The 14176-nt window shown below is 47.7% G+C and overlaps 1 protein-coding gene across 1 annotated transcript in view; it reads left to right on the forward strand.

The window, feature by feature from the left end:
* Nucleotides 1-14176, forward strand: part of VPS8 (VPS8 subunit of CORVET complex) — a 2052516-nt gene that overhangs the window by 534923 nt on the left and 1503417 nt on the right. Inside the window, exon 16 of the mRNA XM_078680452.1 lies at nucleotides 2601-2636. Within this exon, the coding sequence (XP_078536578.1) occupies nucleotides 2601-2636 (36 nt within the window). The remainder of the gene's footprint in view (nucleotides 1-2600; nucleotides 2637-14176) is intronic.

Below are 14176 nucleotides of genomic sequence, written 5' to 3' on the forward strand. Positions count from 1 at the left end.
TCACTTTGTAAATGGAGACAAAATACCCACTACAAAGACCTTCTCGTACCTTGGTGTCCTTTTCGATCATAAATTAAACTGGGCACCAGCAATACAAAAGAAAAAGGGCGAGGTAGTGCGGGCCAATGCAGCAATACTGGACTTTACTAGAAAAATGGGCAATAGTCCGGTGGCTGCTGTCTTGAAGTTATATCAAGCCAAAAGCACCGCAATTGCACGTTATGGAAGTGAAATATGGGGATCAGAATCACTAGACGCCCTTGAAGTTACTGAGAATAACTTCCTAAAACAGGTCCTAAGGTTACCCAGGGGGACAGCCAACTTCCCAGTACATGAGGAACTTGGCATCCCACATCTAAGTGATAAGCTGGCCGTGAATCCTTTGTTATGCTGGCTGAACAGCTGGCTAAACACAGCCATACCTCTTACCAGAAACATCCTTCAAGAGGCACTACAGTGGGATGGTAGACTCAAGATCCCATGGTTAAAATATGTAAGATTGTGGCTTTTTGAACTAGGCCGACCAGATTTATTTCTATCCCCCGAAACAATAACTAAAACTGATGTAACCTTTGTCAGGAACACCTTTATGCTGTCCAGGTGCATGATACGGGAGGAAAACGAACACAAGAAAAGCAGTGTGAGACAGTATGCTTTAACTAAAACCTGTTTATATATGGAACCCTACCTGTCTTGGCCTATGTCCGGTTATGACCGTTTTTTATTAACAAGGTTCCGATTTAACATGTTCCATTTTTTATTAGCTGTACCAAGTGGAGCGCATAGAGGACAAGTGTTGCCAGCTTGCGGCTGCGACAATAAGTCTCCGCAAGATCTGGCACACTTTTTATTTTTTTGTCAGTTTTATACACTCCCCCGTAACCTGTTTTTAAAACCTTTACTCAAGCATCTGAATTTTGTACAACTCAGACCTGCACTTTGTCACCTTCAAATGCTGAATAGTGAATGTACTATGTTTGTATGTAGTTTTTTAAAACTTGCAGTTAAACATAGAAAAAGCATGGAAGGGTAACTAATTTTGCTGCTGATCGTACTCCCATTTCTATTGTATTTTTATCTTTTTTAACTAACTATATTATTGTGTTTATGCTTGTGAATGTCTTGTTGAATGTCTTGTTGTAATACCACTCTTCCTATTTTTATTATTATTGTATGGATTAATTTTTATGAAATGTTCTTTTATGATTGTTATATGCAAACAATCGAATAAAGATATTCTATTCTATTGCCCCGCCCACTACGCCCTTACTGATAGATGTTAACACACCTGATGCCCTTTCTCCATCTCCACTTGTAAAACTTAACACCAACCATATAGGGCCCCTTAACATCCCACCCGCCAAAAGGAAGCGTCACGGAACAACATGCATGGGGAGTGAAACCAAACAAGGAAAATTTTGTCCAAATTCCCTAGCAACTACTATACTTACCCCGATACCAGCTAAGATACACAAAGCTCTGGAATCTTATGCTCCTACCTCCCAGGCCAATTTACTGGACGTCATAGAACGGTTGGTTACTTCTATCATATCCCCACTGATAGTAAGAATAAACAGTTTAGGAGATAAGCTCTGTGAAATTGAGACGTCAATTAATGCCAGCACGTCACTAATAAAGAACATGGCAGAACTCAGCCAGCAACCTGTTCGAGCTGCCACTGTGGTGCACGAATCACCTACTCAAAGCAATAACTGTGAGAATAAATCAATAGTTGCACACAGGACAGAACGAAAATTTTTTAACGTAGTTAGCCACTCCATTACACCCCAGAGGTCCAACCCCAAAGTAAGGTCGACCCTAGGCCCAACACCTCATAATGGGATAGCTGATAACCAAGGCATCACCCCTGGCAGAAGCGACCACATAAATCTACCCCCAATAGCCGCCCCTTTTGTATGTGTCCTCTCGGGTGTTCCACCACTTAAGAAAGGAATATCGGAAACACAGCACGACTTAAGAAATAAAGTCGTTTTTTGGCTAACGAAAAACAGAGCCCTGCCACCTCATATTGACGGCTCGATGGTAAGTGTCAGAAGGGTGGGTTGGTTGGGATCGCTCCCTAAGGATACCAAAGGGGATCTTGTCTTGGTAAGATTTAGAAATGAACGTGTCGTCCCTTATTTACAATCCTGGCAGCCCCAATTGGGAGATGGGCCAATATCTACATGGCAATTACATGACTTTTATCCAAGGGCGTTTTTCCTCACTCCGTCAAGATCAATAGCAGAGAGCAACCATCACTTGGTCAGAAATGTATATGTATAAAATGGTTATAAAATGCTGACTTCAAATCAATTCTAGATTTTGCCCCGAATCTGGCGTGGATTAGCTTATATTGATTCACATAGGGGAAGCCCTTAGCTGACTCTTGTGAACTTAACACGCTCTAAATATTAAGCTCTGTAAAATGTTGATTTCTTTTAATCGTGTAAATAACTATTTTAGTGAAATATAATTATTATGACTGTTCTGAATAATTTGTATGCTTTTATGATTTATATTTTCTAAATCGAATAAAGCTTAATTGATTTGATTTGATTTGATTTATTTATTGACACCTTTTTTTCATTCCCTTTTAGTCAGTTCATGTGATGTTGCTGAGAAGCTGGAGAGAAGTAGGTGATGTCTTGATACTCTTATAATACCTGTGAAAATGCAATTAGTTGTTGGATAGATTATAGTACTGCTAAACCTTGTATTTTACTTTATCAACATGTTGGTTGTGTTTGTTTATTTTTCATATACACATTTCCTCAATATTATGGATACCCCCATGGGTTCCCTATATGTCGGTGAGAGTATAGATCATGAACCCACTGTATTAACAGGTGTCTCCTAAATACTGGATGCAAATTATGCATCGAAATTTGGAACATGTCTGTTATTAGTCATGCAATTTATGTACTAATGAGCTTGTGCCTCAAAATGTCCCGTCTCCCGTCAGCAGAATGATCTCCCCAATGAGTATTTATTAGGTATAATGCTGTTTGCAGCACCCTTCACCCCCATATGTAGCTACCATCACAGGGATGATGGGCCTGCCAGGGAAACAGACAACCATCACTGCGGTTGCATTCCCCACAAGGAAACTTTTTTTTTCAGTAGCCTGTTTTCCTTAAAAAAAAATAAAGGGCAATCTGTCTAACTGGAACACCTTTTCTGGTGTTGAATGAATTAGGACCTACTCTGATACTTTAAGAATAATTTAAAAAGTTCTGCCTTTTATACCCTCTAATTTGCAAAAGACATTAGTCACCTATTTAATCTTGTCTGAAATAGATTATTGCAATAGTCTGCTTCTAACTACTCACAAATATAATATAAATAAACTTCAGGCCCTGCAAAACGCCCTGCTAGACCTCTGTTGAAAATTCTAAAATTTTGCTCAGTTTCTCAAGAATTTAAAAATCTGCAGTGGCTTCCTGTCAAACAAAGAATCACCTTTAAGGTGCTACCTCTAGCTTACAAGGCATTGTATGATCTTGGTCCTGATTATTTAAATCCGAATATCTGAGAGAGACAATTAGTTATAGATTCCTTACCTTGTGAATTACCCCCAGGCGTCAGACTGGATCCAGAGAATTTTTTTGGCGCAGTACCCCTGCACATCGAAAGGTGGCGCCAGTCGGCTCTGCGTTTGTCGTTGGCATTGTGGTCACCGGGATGACGTTGCTGCAGCTACTTAGATACCGCCCTTGCGCTCTTACATCAGTTCTTTTTTTTTTTCTTCGCCAGCCCACGCAGATCCGGAGAGAGTGGTACCTCCAGTCACTTTTTGACTGACTTTTTTGAGACTTTTGCTGACACTGTTTTTGTGTCTATCGACTCCCGGTGCACGTTAGGAATGCCCGGTTTCAAGGCTTAAGGTTCCTGCCAAAAACTGATGTCGGTGACTGTGGTGCTTCGAACACGACCCCAAGTCGTGTTCCGACTGCTGGCAGTCTGCTCTGCTCAAGGTCCCGGTCGGGCGGGAGGTCGAGTGGAGCCATCACCACCCCTCGTCCTCAAAGTCTTCGCACTCCTCAGGTAAGTCGAAACACAAGAAGAAATCGAAGAAGCATTGTCACTCATCCGACGCGACGAGGGATGCAGGTGGTGCCCCTCCTGCGGCTCCGCGTGCGGAACCCAAAGGGTCGACTCTGAGTTTCCCTTCCTTTCTGGAACCCGGAGCGACCCCTGCCCAGCTTCGAAGCTTTTACCAAGTGATGCATGCCATGTTTGGGTAGCCCGACTCCGCTGGCACGCCTTCGGACCCCGCGGGCTTGGCTGGAGGGTCTGGGCCTTCGACGCCTGCGGCTCCGGCACCGCTGGGTCCCCTTTGACCTAGGCTTAGATCCGGATCGGCGCCGGTCGACCTCATAACACCTCCCCCCAGGTACTTGCGGCGCGCAGGTGTCATGACTCCCTACTCTCTGGACTTCCCTGTCACGCTGCTGCGCCATCTGCCACAGGGAGGGTACTGGACAGGGCTAGAGGACTGGGTGGAAGCAGGACTGAAAACAATGGGAGACTTGTACATGGACTCTGCGCTGCTACCATTTGAAGAGCTGAGAGTCGCGTACGAGTTACCGGGAGGCCACTTTCTGAAGCATAGGGCCCTCGTGACAGGGATTGGACGCCAATGGGGAGAGGGGGAAGCCAAACCGCGGGCACTGGCAGGGTGCAGGTATGTGGCACTATCTGCGGGAAGGATTAAGACAGTTTCGTGCCTTTACAAAGCCATACAACACGACACACAACAGCCACTAGAGTGCCTGCATCTACAATGGGAGGAATATCTAGGGAAACAAATTCCAGAGACGGAGTGGGATAAGATCCTACAGCGTACCCCGAAGATATCCTGAAATGCAAGGTTCAAACTAATTAATTTCTATGTCCTGCATAGAGCGTACCTTACACCGTCCAGAATCCGGAGGTATTTTGGCACGGACACAGCAGCATGCCCGCGCGGCAGGGAAAGGGTGGCGCACATACTCCACATGTTCTGGAACTGCCCCGCGCTTCAACCTTTTTGGGAGGAAGTACGACGAGTAGTGGGTGAACTCATAGCCAAGGACCTCCCACACACCCCAGAGCAATACCTATTAGGGTGGTTCCCCCACACAGCCAAAAACTAGATAACTGGAAAGTTCCAGGACCTGGCATACGTCCTAGCTAAAAGAGAAATAGCCAGGAACTGGAAGACTTCGGGGGGGCCCAGGATCACCTCCTGGACTAATGAGCTGGAAAGATGGGCGGGGGCAGAGCGCAGGTTATTGCTTAGGGAGGCCCAACGAGGGATAGAAAAATTGGATAGAGCCAGAACATGGGAAGGTCTAGTGAATGAATTGCTAGCTACGAACCGAGATGATGAGAACAGGACAAGCACCCCGCAACCTGCAGCCCCGGACCAAGAGAACGGCTGAGTAGGGCAGTGAATAGAAGCCTACCCCAAAAGGTCAAAGCCTATTGTTTGTGAAAAAGTAATTCATGCCCCTTACCAGAACACGCAGATTGTGATTATATGTCAGATGCAACTTAAGGAGGGAGGGGGAGGTTCTGTTTAAATGGGTTGTTACCTTTAACATAGTAAAAGAATAATACCACTTTTTGGCCGAATACCAATGTAAGAAAGACCTGGTTGATACCCATTGAGTGTGTGCTTTGTATTTGTTTTGAAATGCTTATAAAATCTGGTTTAAAAAAAAAAAAATACAACACCTCCCCCGGCACCACATCTGCAGCCGATGCCGGTTATGTCCCCTGCCTGCTTCGACCCCGGCCTCCACCCTGACGTGGACACGGAGTCCGACCGACGTCAACCAAAATGGCTACTTTTGTACACCTGTTCTACCCTGGTGTTCCTTTCAGGCCAGATTGGCAACCAGAGGAGGGTGAGGAGGACTGGGAGGGATCTGGAGACCCTTTAGCTGACCAGTTGGAGTATGATCCGGACTGGAGATAGAAAATGGGGGAAGCCAGTGGTCTGGACACCTCCCCAGATCATGGCCAGTTGTCTCCTTCTACCGTGGCTATGGAGGAGGGAGTGTCTTACACAGTGGTGTTGCCTAGGGCGGACGAGAGTCTCAAACTTGAGCTACCTACGATGGCAGTCAGGACTTTCCTCCTGACAGAGGTGCTTCAACCAGCAGCGAGCTCTTTGGAGCCCCTGCTGCCGTTTAATGAAGCCCTAACTGACATCCTTTAGGGCACCTGGTCCAGGCCCAATGCAGGGGCTCCTGTGGATAGGATGATTGCCCAATGCCAGCCTCCAGGCGACCCCACTTTCCTCTCCCAACACCCCACCCCTGAGAGTTTGGTGGTCCAATCCTCAACGTCCAAAGGTGCATTCCCTACCGCACCTACTGATAGGGAATCCAAAAAGCTGGACCATCTTGGGAAGAAGATATTTTCTTCCTCCAGCTTGGTACTGCAGTCGGTAAACATGCTTGTCTGTTGGGCCATTACACCCACTCTTTGTGCCCAGGTGCTGCCACAGTGCCCGGAAAAGGCCTGAGCCGTGCTCTCCCGTGCAGTCGCCTCAGGGAGAAACGCTGCCAAGTTTACCATACGATGTGGACTGGACACCACTGATTTGCTAGGCAGGATGATTCAACGTTGGTAGCTCTTTGACGCTACGCCTGGCTAAGGTCGACTGTGTTTTCTGGGGATGTCCAGGCTACCCTCATGGACATGCCCTTTGATGACCATCGCCTGTTCGGTGACAAAGCAGACACCACATCCGAGTGCTTCAAGGAGTCTTGGGTTACGGCCACGTCCTTGGGCCACTCTGCCATCTGTCCTGCACAGTCTGCTTTTTGCCCCTTTCGTGGCTACGGAAGGGGTGCCCCGCCACGTTCCTCCCAGAGTAACTGGCCGGCACAAGCTATTCAGCCCCTGTGCGGCCGGGGACGTGGGTCCCACCGCAATATTGCAGGGGGCCAGCGAGTGGGCCAGTCCTCCAACCTGCAGCAGCTTGCAAACCCTCCTAGTCTGACCTTTCAGGGTCATCAGTCGCCAGTGGATGGCAGGGTTCACCATCACCTCCCCCACTGGTGCACCATCACATTGGATAGGTGGGGTTGCAAACTCCCTCCCCTTCGAGACGGCCCACCCAGCCATTAAATGTTGGGGGATCATTGGGCCCTTCTACAATCGGAGCCATTGAGCGAGTTCTGCCCCAGAAGTAGGTTGTGGTTGCTATTCCCACTACTTTCTGGTGCCCAAGAAGGACAAAGGCTTGCGTCCTATCTTGGATCTCAGGAACATCACCCGCTCCGGAAGGAGAAGTTCAAAATGTTGACGCTAGCTCAGGTTCTGTCTGCCCTCGACCCTGGAGACTGGATAGTAGTCTTGGACTTGCAGGATGCTTACTTTCATATCACCCGTCCTGCCGGCCCACCAGTGTTACCTGTGGTTCACAGTGGGCCACAAGCACTTTCAGTTTACTGTGCTCCCCTTTGGCCAGCGCCCCTTGGGTGTTCAGAAAGGTGATGGCGGTGGTCCCTGCTCATCTGCGCAGATCAGGGGTTCCAGTCTTCCCCCTATCTCGACGACTGGCTGCTGAAGGTGGGCTCGCACCAGGCAGTTGTCTCCCACCTCCAGACTAAGGCGGACCGCCTGTACTTGCTGGGGTTCACACCTGACTCCCTCTCAGAAGCTCCTTTTCATCAGAGAGGTTCTGGACACGACACAGTTTCGGGTTTATCTTCCCGATCAGCGAGTCTGGGATATTCGGGCTATGATTCCTATCTTTCAGCCTCTATCCCGGGTTTCGGTCAGAATGACCCTGAGGCTACTGGGCCTCATGGCCTCCTGTATCCTGCTGGTAGATCATGCCAGGTGGCATATGTGGGCTCTGCAGTGGGACCTGGAGTTCCAGTAGGCACAGCATCAGGGGAATCTGTCCAATTGCATTCAGATCTTGGACGGTACTGCATGACAATTGCAGTGGTGGCTAACAAACCAGGATTGAGTCAATGGTAGATCCCTCTCCCTTCCCCAGCCAGAGTACACAGAGTTGACGGACGCCTCACTTCTGGGGTGGGTCGGCCACATGGGAGAGGCGGAGATCAGTGGCCTCTGGTCTCCGGTGGAGTCCGGGCTCCACGTCAACCTTTTGGAGCTCCGAGCGATCCGTCTTGCACTGAAGGCATTCCTTCCCTCTGTCCGGGGAAGAGTAGGGTAGGTGTTTACGGACAACACCACTGCCATGTGGTACTGCAACAAACAAGGTGGGGTGGGGTCTTGGACCCTATGTCAAGAGGCTCTCTGTCTCTGGATATGGCTGGAACATCAGGGCATATCCCTGGTGGTTCAACACCTGGCGGGTTCTCTGAACGCCAGGGCGCACAAACTCAGCTGCTGGTGCCTGATTGATCATGAATGGGGTCTTCACTCGGAGGTGGCGCAATGTCTCTTTTAACAGTGGGGAGAGCCTTGGTTAGATCTGTTCGCCACCAAAGAGAACAAGCAATGTCAGCAATTCTTCATGTTGGAATTTCCAAGGCAGCACTCGCTAGGCAACGCTTTTTGTCACAAGTGAAGTTGCGATCTTATATACGCCTTTCCGCCTATACTACTTCTGCCCAGAGTGCTGAAGAAGATCAAGCACAACCGGCTCCAAGTCATCCTTGTGGCTCCGGATTGGGCACGAAGATTCTGGTATCCCGAGCTGTTACACATGTCCATCGATCCTCCGATCCGCCTGCCTCTACAGGAGGATCTTCTGTCGCAGCTGCGGCGAACGGTCCTCCACCCAAACCTGTCTTGTCTCCACCTCCTTGTGTGGATATTAAGCGGTGACAGTTGACAGCCCTCGACCTTCCTCCCGAAGTCTGTGATTTTTTTTGGCAGCCAGGCATCCCTCCACTAAGACGGTATATGCCTGCAGATGGAACAAATGTATGTCATGGTGCACAGCAAAGGCTGCGGATCTCCTTTCTGCCCCTCTTTCTGAGGTTCTCTTTTTCCTCCTGTGTTTGGCCCAGCAGGACTGTGCTCTGGGCACTCTAAAGAGCTACCTCCCAGCCATTTCAGCTTTTCTTAAGCTTCCTAATCAGCCTTCTCTTTTCAAGTCCCCTGTTGTAAATCGCTTCCTTAAGGGCATTGCTCATCTTTTTCCACCTGTACCCTTCGCAATGTCTCAGTGGGACTTGAACTTGATTCTTACTTAACTTATGTGCGCTTACTTTGAGCCACTTCATAACTGTCCTTTCAGACTTCTTACTTTAAAGACTGCCTTTCGGATTGCTATCACCTCTTTTTGCAGTGTGAGTGAGCTCTAAGCTCTTTCTTTCAAGCCTCCCTTTTTGGCTGTTAATCCAGAAAATGTCGTCCTAAGAATCAGACCTTCCTTTCTTCCCAAGGTGGCTACTTCCACATTGGTCAAACCATCACTTTGCCTGCCTTTTTTCCGCCTCCGCATCCTTCTGAGGAGGAATAGAGGCTCCACCGTCTGGATCCAAAACATGGGCTTTCCTTTTATTTGGATCGCACCAAGCAATTCCGGGTGGACAACCAGCTCTTTGTTGGCTACGTGGGTGCCAGAAAATGTCATGCCGTGCACAAAAGGACCATCTCCAAATGGGTTGTTTTGTGCATAAAAGCTCGCTACTCTTTGGCAAAGAAGGAACCTCTAGTGGGACTGCGCTCCCATTCCACCAGGGCGACAACAGCTACCCCTGCTTTGGGACGGGCAGTCCCACTCAATGACATCTGTCAGGCAGCTACGTGGGCATCTCTGCACACGTTCACAAAACACTCTGACTGGACAGCCAAGTCCGGAGAGATGGCTTCTTTGGCCGTTGTGTTCTCCAGGACTTTCTGGTGTGAACTTGCTTCACAGACCCACCTCCGGGGTTGGTATTGCTGGGGTATCTATTCATAAGGTAAGGAATCTATAACTAACTGTTTGTTTCGGATGAACAAGTTACTAACCCTCGTTAACGATATATCTGTAAGAGACATAGATTAGTTATAGATTTCTTACCGCCCCACCTATCCTACCCGTTCTGCAAACTGACTTCTAGGGTTAAGGACTTCCTTTCAGGGTTCTAGTTTTTGTGCACCAGTGGTCAGTGTCTTGGATGGCTCTGCGCTTCTGGCATGGAATGTTGTGTCAAAGAACTTGACGTCAGCACGCGAGGGTGGCGTCTAAGTAGCTGCCGCAATGTCGTCCCGACGACCACAACACCATCGATGAACGCGGAGCCGACCAAACAGAAGGAAAGGACTCGTTTATCACAATATATATCTAAAAGTAAAAACCATGCTAGTTCGAGATCACTGTGATTTACATTACAGAGGATGATAATTTATTATTAGTTACATCTGTTGCTGTGTGAATTAAAAAAAGCAGTGACTGACTTTTTGGCTAATCGTCACATAGAGGAAGAGCTTCAAGATAATTCCATTATGTATATTTAATAGCTTTCAAAACCCAATCCAAAACTAAACATGTAGCACCTAGAAGCAAGGCCTTCATAGCTGCTGGGATTAGGCATAACTCATAGTTAAATACACCATCTTTGTGCATCCAAGTTTCATGTTAATCCATTTGTCGTGTTAATTGAAAAATCGAAGTTAGTATGTTAGGGTGGGCTGTTAGAGAATAGAGCCTGAGTCAGGTGTACCAGGAAATCATAGTGGCCAGTGTTTGGGGCATAGATAGCTAGCAGCGTGAGGGGCGTGCCATCCATAAGGCCCTCTGCCACCACGTACCTGCCCTCTCTGTCTAACTTATGTGTTTACCTCAGAAATGGAACACCTTGGGCTATCCAGATCAGAACTCCCTTCGCATACACCAAAAAGGTAGTGCCATATATCGGCTCTCTCCATTTAGCATGGAGTTTATGCAATTCAGTGTGCGTTAGGTGTGTCTCTTGCTGCTATATGTCTGTGGCTTTGTTTTGATGTATGCATGAACACGGTATCTTTTGGTGGATGTGGCCGTGCTCCTCCCATTCCAAGTCAGTAGATTGTATTGCGGGGTTGTAGCTAAGTTTACCCATTGGGTTTGCCTACCTGTGGTAGTGAATCGTAAGGAGAGTGAGTAAGTAAGTGAGTGTGTGTGTGAGAGAGAGAAAGAGAGAGAGAGAGAGAGATGTACATATTAACTATACTTAAGTATAAAGATCAGGTACAATGTGGTAACCATGTGTGACTGGTTGGTTGTACTCCGTGCCACCCAGACCCTTGGGCATGAACTGGGTGCCCGCCTCCATTCACTCACCCCCCTCGATGTCCCAAGGTGTCTTCTCAGCCCACATGCCTGGGCTCAGGACTCACTGACAAGGAGCTACTTAGTTCTTCATAGCAGGTCATCTGCCAGTTGTGGTGTCAGCACTTGGCCATGGCATTCCTCCCCAGGCGAAGCAGTAGTGTTGTTGGTATCCAAACTGGTGTCTCAGTTACGGTCAGACTGCAGAGCCGCAAATGGGTTTCAGCTCTGCTGCAGCAACTCCACCACCACTTGTGCATGTTCCTTAGCCGCTTGTTATTTTATTTTGAAAGTTTTATATAGCGCGAACAAGATCTTTGCAGATATCAGAGCGCTTTACAAAGCCGGGAATACCAACAAGAGAGTTGAATTAAACATATTAGGTGTACCTCTATGGTAACATATGAGGGTAACCTGAGGGTAGGTACGTGAGGGATCAAAGTAGTACAACACATCAATAATACAAATATTACAGTTGAATGCGTACATAGATAGTCAGTAGCGATAATCATACAGGTGAAATACATAGTCATAGAGTTCTGTGTAGAGTCTTTCCAGCTCCATGCTAATACGTCAAGTGTATTTGGCCATAAGAATAGCTTTTACTTCTTTCTTAAAAAGTGTGATGGAGGAGATGAGCCTGGTTTCAGGAGGGAGTGAGTTCCAGATCCTGGGTGCCATTCCTGAGAAAGAGCGTTTATACGTTTTTTCCTTCCGGAATCTTCGAGGTTTTAGCAGAAGATTGTTTGTGCCTCTAGTGTTTCTGGAGCCGCCAGAGATTGACAGCTTCTGAGTGAGGTATCCGGGCGAGCTCAGATGTAGGGCCTTGTGTGTCATGCAGGCGATTTTCAAATGTATTCTGGCTTCAAAAGGCAGCCAGTCCAGTGTTTTCAGGTCAGGGGTGATGTGCGAGTGTTTTTTTGATCCAGTGATGAGTCTGGCTGCAGCGTTTAGAGAGGCTCTTAGTGGTGCAGTGGTGGTTAGCGGGAGACCGCAGAGGGCGGTGCTGCTGTATTCAATTCGTGGGATTACTAGTGCTTGTACTGCAGTTTGGAAGTCTTTGGCTGGTAGGAAGGGTTTCAATTTCCTCAGGGTATTGATTTGGAAGTTCGCTCCCTTAGTAGCTTTGCTGATATGATGCTGCATGTTGAGGTTGGAGTCGAGAGTTATGCCTAGGGATTTCGCTGAGTCCACTATGATGGGTTGGACATTGAGTGCAGTTAACTGTTTAAGCCAGGTTTGCGTGGTGGAGATCTTCGCTGAAGGTGAGTTCAGCAGGAATTCTGTTTTCAGAGCATTGAGTTTGAGATGATTATCAGCAAGCCAGGATTGGGTGCTTCTGATCGTTGAGTTCAGTAGTAAGATGTCATTGGGGGATTGTAGTTTGAGATATAGTTGGGTGTCATCTGCGTACATGTGAAAAAGTACATTGGATGCTTGAAGCAAGGTGGTGAGAGGTTCCATAACTAGGTTGAACAAAGTTGGTGATAGGGAAGATCCTTGGGGGACGCCTAACGAAACCGGTATTGGAGAGGACATCAGGTTGTTACTCTTGAATTTCTGCGACCTGTTGTGTAAAAAGGAGGTGAACCACTTGAGAACAGTCCCAGAAAGACCCATTCTTGTGCTCAAAAGATCGAGTAACTTCTCATGTTTAACAGTGTCGAATGCTGAAGAGAGATCAAGAAGGATGAGTAGGCAAGTGTCACCTCGATCTAGGATTTGAAGGGCGTCATCAATTATGTGAGTCATAGCAGTTTCAGTGCTGTGTCCTGCTCGGAAGCCTGATTGATGAGGGTTGAGGAGATCAAACAGATCAATGTGTTTAGTCAGTTGTAGTTGTGCACATTTTTCCAGTAATTTGGCGAGAGTGGGTATATTGGTAATGGGACGGCAGTTGTTTAGGTCAGATGGGTCGGCAGTAGGTTTCTTTAGCAAAGGTGTGACTTGTCCAACTTTGAGGGAGTCAGGGATGGGTCCTTCTTGGAGCGAGCTGTTGATGATTTTAGTCCAGAGAGGAAGGAGCAGTGGGGTGAAGTCTTTGACAGCGTTAGCAGGGGGGGGATCCGTGAGGTGATTGGAAGGTTTCAAAGTGCTGAGCAGTTTGCCTATTTCTTCTTCGGAGTAGGTTTCAAAGGTTGACCATGTTGCATTGTTTTTAGGTTCGGTGGGTGTTATGCAGTTGAGTGTGTTGTGGAGTCTTGCGTCAGCGCGGAGATCTTTCTTTATGTTGTCAGTTTTTTGGGTAAAGGTCCAGGGCGCTGAGGAAGCTTTTAAGACTATTTACCACCGCATCATTGAGGTCGTTCCAATGGAGGTTGAAGTCACCCAGGTATATTTGGGTGAGCTGTCGTCCGGCGTTGGTTGAAATCAAGTCCATCATTTGTTGGGCGAAGATGAGGTGGTCTCTGGGAGGGTGGTAAATGCTATGAAGAGAGCATATCGGTTTGCCGTCACTGATGATATCGAGGCAGATGTATTCGTAGGAAGGGTGGGGACAGCGCGGAGACTTTCAGAAAAGAAAGGCTGTTCCTGTAAATGCTTGCCATTCCGCCCCCTATCTTGCCAGACCTGTCAAGCCTAATGATGTGGTAGTTAGGGGGGACCAGAATGTCCATTATAGGTGTAGATGATTCGGTTAGCCAGGTTTCAGTCAGGATGATTAGGTCAAGGTCCAATTTTAGGATGAGATCAGCGATGGCGGAGGAGTGTTTAGAAGCCGATCTGCAGTTTAGGAGAGTGCATTTGAGACGGGGTGTGTCGGGGGAGGAGGAGGGTACTAGAGAGAGGGGGACTTTTCGAAGGTTATTCGGGACAGATATTCTGTTGTTAAGAGTGGAGGGTCTACAGGGATTTGAGTGTATTGTGGGAATGGGGAGGTGCGAGGCCGTTGTGAGGTTTAGGGGAGCTGGGTCGTAGGAGCGGAGGAGGGAGAGAGTGTCGAGGTCCGAGAGA

The sequence above is a fragment of the Lissotriton helveticus genome, chromosome 3_1 (genome assembly GCF_964261635.1).
Source record: "Lissotriton helveticus chromosome 3_1, aLisHel1.1, whole genome shotgun sequence".
Lineage (NCBI taxonomy): Eukaryota > Metazoa > Chordata > Amphibia > Caudata > Salamandridae > Lissotriton > Lissotriton helveticus.